The sequence below is a fragment of the Gallinula chloropus genome (assembly GCF_964237585.1).
Source record: "Gallinula chloropus genome assembly, chromosome: 1".
NCBI lineage: Eukaryota > Metazoa > Chordata > Aves > Gruiformes > Rallidae > Gallinula > Gallinula chloropus.
In genome coordinates, this window is record NC_140085.1 from 70,691,481 (window position 1) to 70,694,889 (window position 3,409).

Here is a 3,409-nt window from a genome sequence, read left to right on the forward strand (position 1 = left end):
ACACTGCAGCCTCCATCCCGAAAAACACGTCATCTATCAGGGGACCGAAATGCTTTCCCTCAAAGAGTCAGGCCAGTCATAAAATGCAGCACGCCACTCAACAGCCTCTACTGAGCCAGGGTCAGAGTCCCACCATAGGTTTCTGAGCCTTCCTCTGAAGGCACTATGGAAAGTAGTAGTACATTTGCGACATAGAACTCCCAGTCTTTTACAAAGATAGGTTGTTCAGACATACCTGTTAGAGAAAACCTTTTCCCTTCTCTCTCTACACAGCCTGAGCAAGAGAAGTGGCCATGTTTGTCCACCGCATGGATAATCAGAGCGGTCCTTTCCTTCTCCCTACATTACTGCTCCTGTTGCAGAACAAGAGCTACCCCAAAACCTCCGACCCTCCTCCTGGCGACGAGATGACGGAGTCAGCCATCGGACCGAGCCTGAGCAGGAACCACAATGTTTTGCTGTACGACCTGAGCCTGGGGGAAATTGCAGGGGCTGGCATGGTTTTGGGAGCGTTGTGGCTGGTTTCTATCTTGGGAAACTCCCTCGTTTGCGTAGTGATCCGCAGGAGCAGGAGGACACAATCCACCACCAACTATTTTGTTGTCTCTATGGCTTGCGCAGACCTTCTCATCAGCGTCGCCAGCGTGCCCTTCGTGCTGCTCCAGCTGACCTACGGCAGGTGGCCGCTGGGCCATGTCATGTGCAAGCTGGTGAGGTACATACAGTACCTCACCCCTGGAGTCCAGATATACGTGCTCCTGTCTGTATGTGTGGATCGATTCTACACTATTGTCTACCCGCTGAGCTTCAAAGTGTCCAGGGAGAATGCCAAGAAAATGATTCTGGCCTCTTGGCTATTTGAGGCTGTATTGGCATCACCAGTGTTCCTTTTCTATGGCTCCAATAGCGACAGCCACTGCAACTTCTTTCTCCCCAGTTCTTGGGAAGGAGCTGCCTACGGTACCTTACAGCTCTTGGCAGTGTTCGTGGCCCCATCCGTCCTCCTTGTACTCTTCTACCAGAAGGTCATCAAGTACATTTGGAGAATAGGCACTGATGGCCTTACTGTAAGGAGGACAATGAATATTGTTCCACGAACAAAGGTGAAAACCATCAAGATGTTCTTAATGTTAAACTCAGTGTTTCTCCTGTCGTGGCTGCCTTTTTATGTGGCACAGCTCTGGCACCCACTGGAAACAGACCCCAGAGCCAGCTCCTTGGTGTTCCTGGCCATCACCTGGATCTCGTTCAGTTCGTCAGCCTCAAAGCCAGCCCTCTACACCCTGTACAATGCAAACTTCAGACGAGGGATGAAGGAGACTTTTTGTATGTCTGCCATGAAATGCTACAGAAGCAATGCGTACACCATCACCACCAGCTCCAGGATAGCCAAGAAAAATCACATTGGGATTGCTGAACTCCCAGCTCCAGCCAAAACTGTTACCAAAGACTCCCTCTATGATGCTTTTAACAGAGAAGCAAAGGAAAATAATCTTGCCTGGCCTATTCAGTCCAATCCCCCAAACACTTTTGTCTAGTTGCTTCCATGGTTTTGAAAATTTCCTGTGTCCCCTCAGAATGAGGAGCTTTCCCTCAGTTTTGAACCAGTGTATCTTTAGTGGTTTGTAAAAGAACTTTTAGGGAAGAAAAACAGATGTTTTATTTGAATAAATGCGTTGGCTTTGATGTGTCCACTCTCTTTCCTTCCAGTGATGCTCTGCTTACTGGAATGACTCTCCCCAAATCACCAATGCACCTCTGTTACCAACCAGAAGAGCCCTTCCACTCTCAGTACGTAGGGGAAGGGGAAAGGAAGAACACTGCTTGCTGTGAGCACTGCACCTTGGCCACCACACACACAAATCTACCCAAAGCCATCTAGATCTCTTTTCCTAACAGTCCCAGGCGTGCCCAGGGGGCTGAGAAGGCTAAAGGCATCCTGGTCTGTATCAGGACAGGTGTGAGCAGCAGGGACAGGGAGGTGACCTTACCCTGTATTCAGCCCTGTTGAGGACGCACCTTGAGTACTGTGAGCATTTTTGGGTACCCCAGTATAAGAAAGACATCGAGGTGCTGGAGAGGGTGCAGGGAAGGGGAACTAGGCTGATTAGGGGTCTGAAGAACAGGTCTTATGAGAAGAGGCTGAGGGAGCTGGGGCTGTTCAGCCTGGAGAACAGGAGGCTGAGGGGAGACCTGATCGCTCTCTATAGCTACCTGAAAGGAGGTTGCAGTGAGGCAGTGTGGTGATGCAACAACCCATCCTACTAGAAAGGAGTTCTGTTTAGTGACGTTTAGGATCTCTTTGCATTTTTATGTTGCCACACTGGTATCCAATTAACTTTCCCAAAATGGGAATTATTTGGTACAGAATCACAGAATCACAGAATTGTAGGTGTTGGAAAGGACCTCCAGAGCTCATCGGGTCCAGCCCCCCTGCCAAAGCAGGTTCCCTAGGACAGGTCGCACAGGGAGGCGTCCAGATGGGTCTTGAATATCTCCAGAGAAGGAGACTCCACAACCCCGCTGGACAGCCTGTCCCAGGGCTCTGTCACCCTCACTGTGAAAAAGTTCTGCATGTTGGTATGAAACTTCCTGTGCTCCAGCTTGAGGCCATTGCCCCTTGTCCTGTCCTCACAGACCATTGAAAAGAGGCTGGCCATTTCCCCCTGTGTCCCACACTTCAGATATTTATAAACATTAACTAGATCCCCTCTCAGTCTTCTTTTCTCAAGGCTGAACAGCCACAGTTCTTTCAGCCTTTCCTTGTAGGGGAGATGCTCCAGGCCTTTAATCATCTTCATAGCTCTCCTCTGGACTCTCTCCAGGAGATCCCTGTCTTTTTTATGCCAGGGAGCCCAGAACTGGACACAATACTCCAGGTGGGGCCTGACCAGGGCAGAGTAGAGGGGGAGGATCACCTCCTTTGACCTGCTGGCCACACTCCTCTTGATGCACCCCAGGATCCCATTGGCCCTCTTAGCCACCAGGGCACACTGCTGGCTCATGGACAACCTGTCATCCACCAGGACCCCCAGGTCCTTCTCTCAGAGCTCTTCTCCAGCGGGTCATCCCCCAGCCTGTACCAATACAAATGGATATTCCTGCCCAGATGCAAGACTCCACGCTTGCTTTTGTTGAACCTCATCTGGTTTCTCCCTGCCCAGCTCTCCAGCCTGTCCAGGTCTCTCTGGATGGCAGCGCAGTGTTCCTGCGTGTCAGCCAATCCTCCCAGCTTTGTATCATCAGGTACTTGCTGAGGGTGGATGATATTCCCTCATCAAGGTCATCTATGAAGATGTTAAACAGGACTGGACCCAACACCGACCCCTGGGGAACACCGCTAGTCACAGGTCTCCAGGCAGACTCTGCTCCACTGATCATCACCCTCTGAGCTCAGCCTGACAGCCAG

General features: G+C 50.8%; 1 protein-coding gene across 1 annotated transcript; it reads left to right on the plus strand.

Moving 5' to 3' along the window:
• Positions 1-293: 293 nt before the first annotated feature.
• Positions 294-1,538, plus strand: LOC311205663 (putative G-protein coupled receptor 19; the record flags this gene model as incomplete). The annotated part of the gene is made up of 1 exon (XM_084280146.1): positions 294-1,538. One exon carries the CDS (start codon positions 294-296, stop codon positions 1,536-1,538), a length of 1,245 nt encoding a protein of 414 aa, XP_084136272.1.
• Between the last annotated feature and the right edge of the window lie 1,871 nt (positions 1,539-3,409).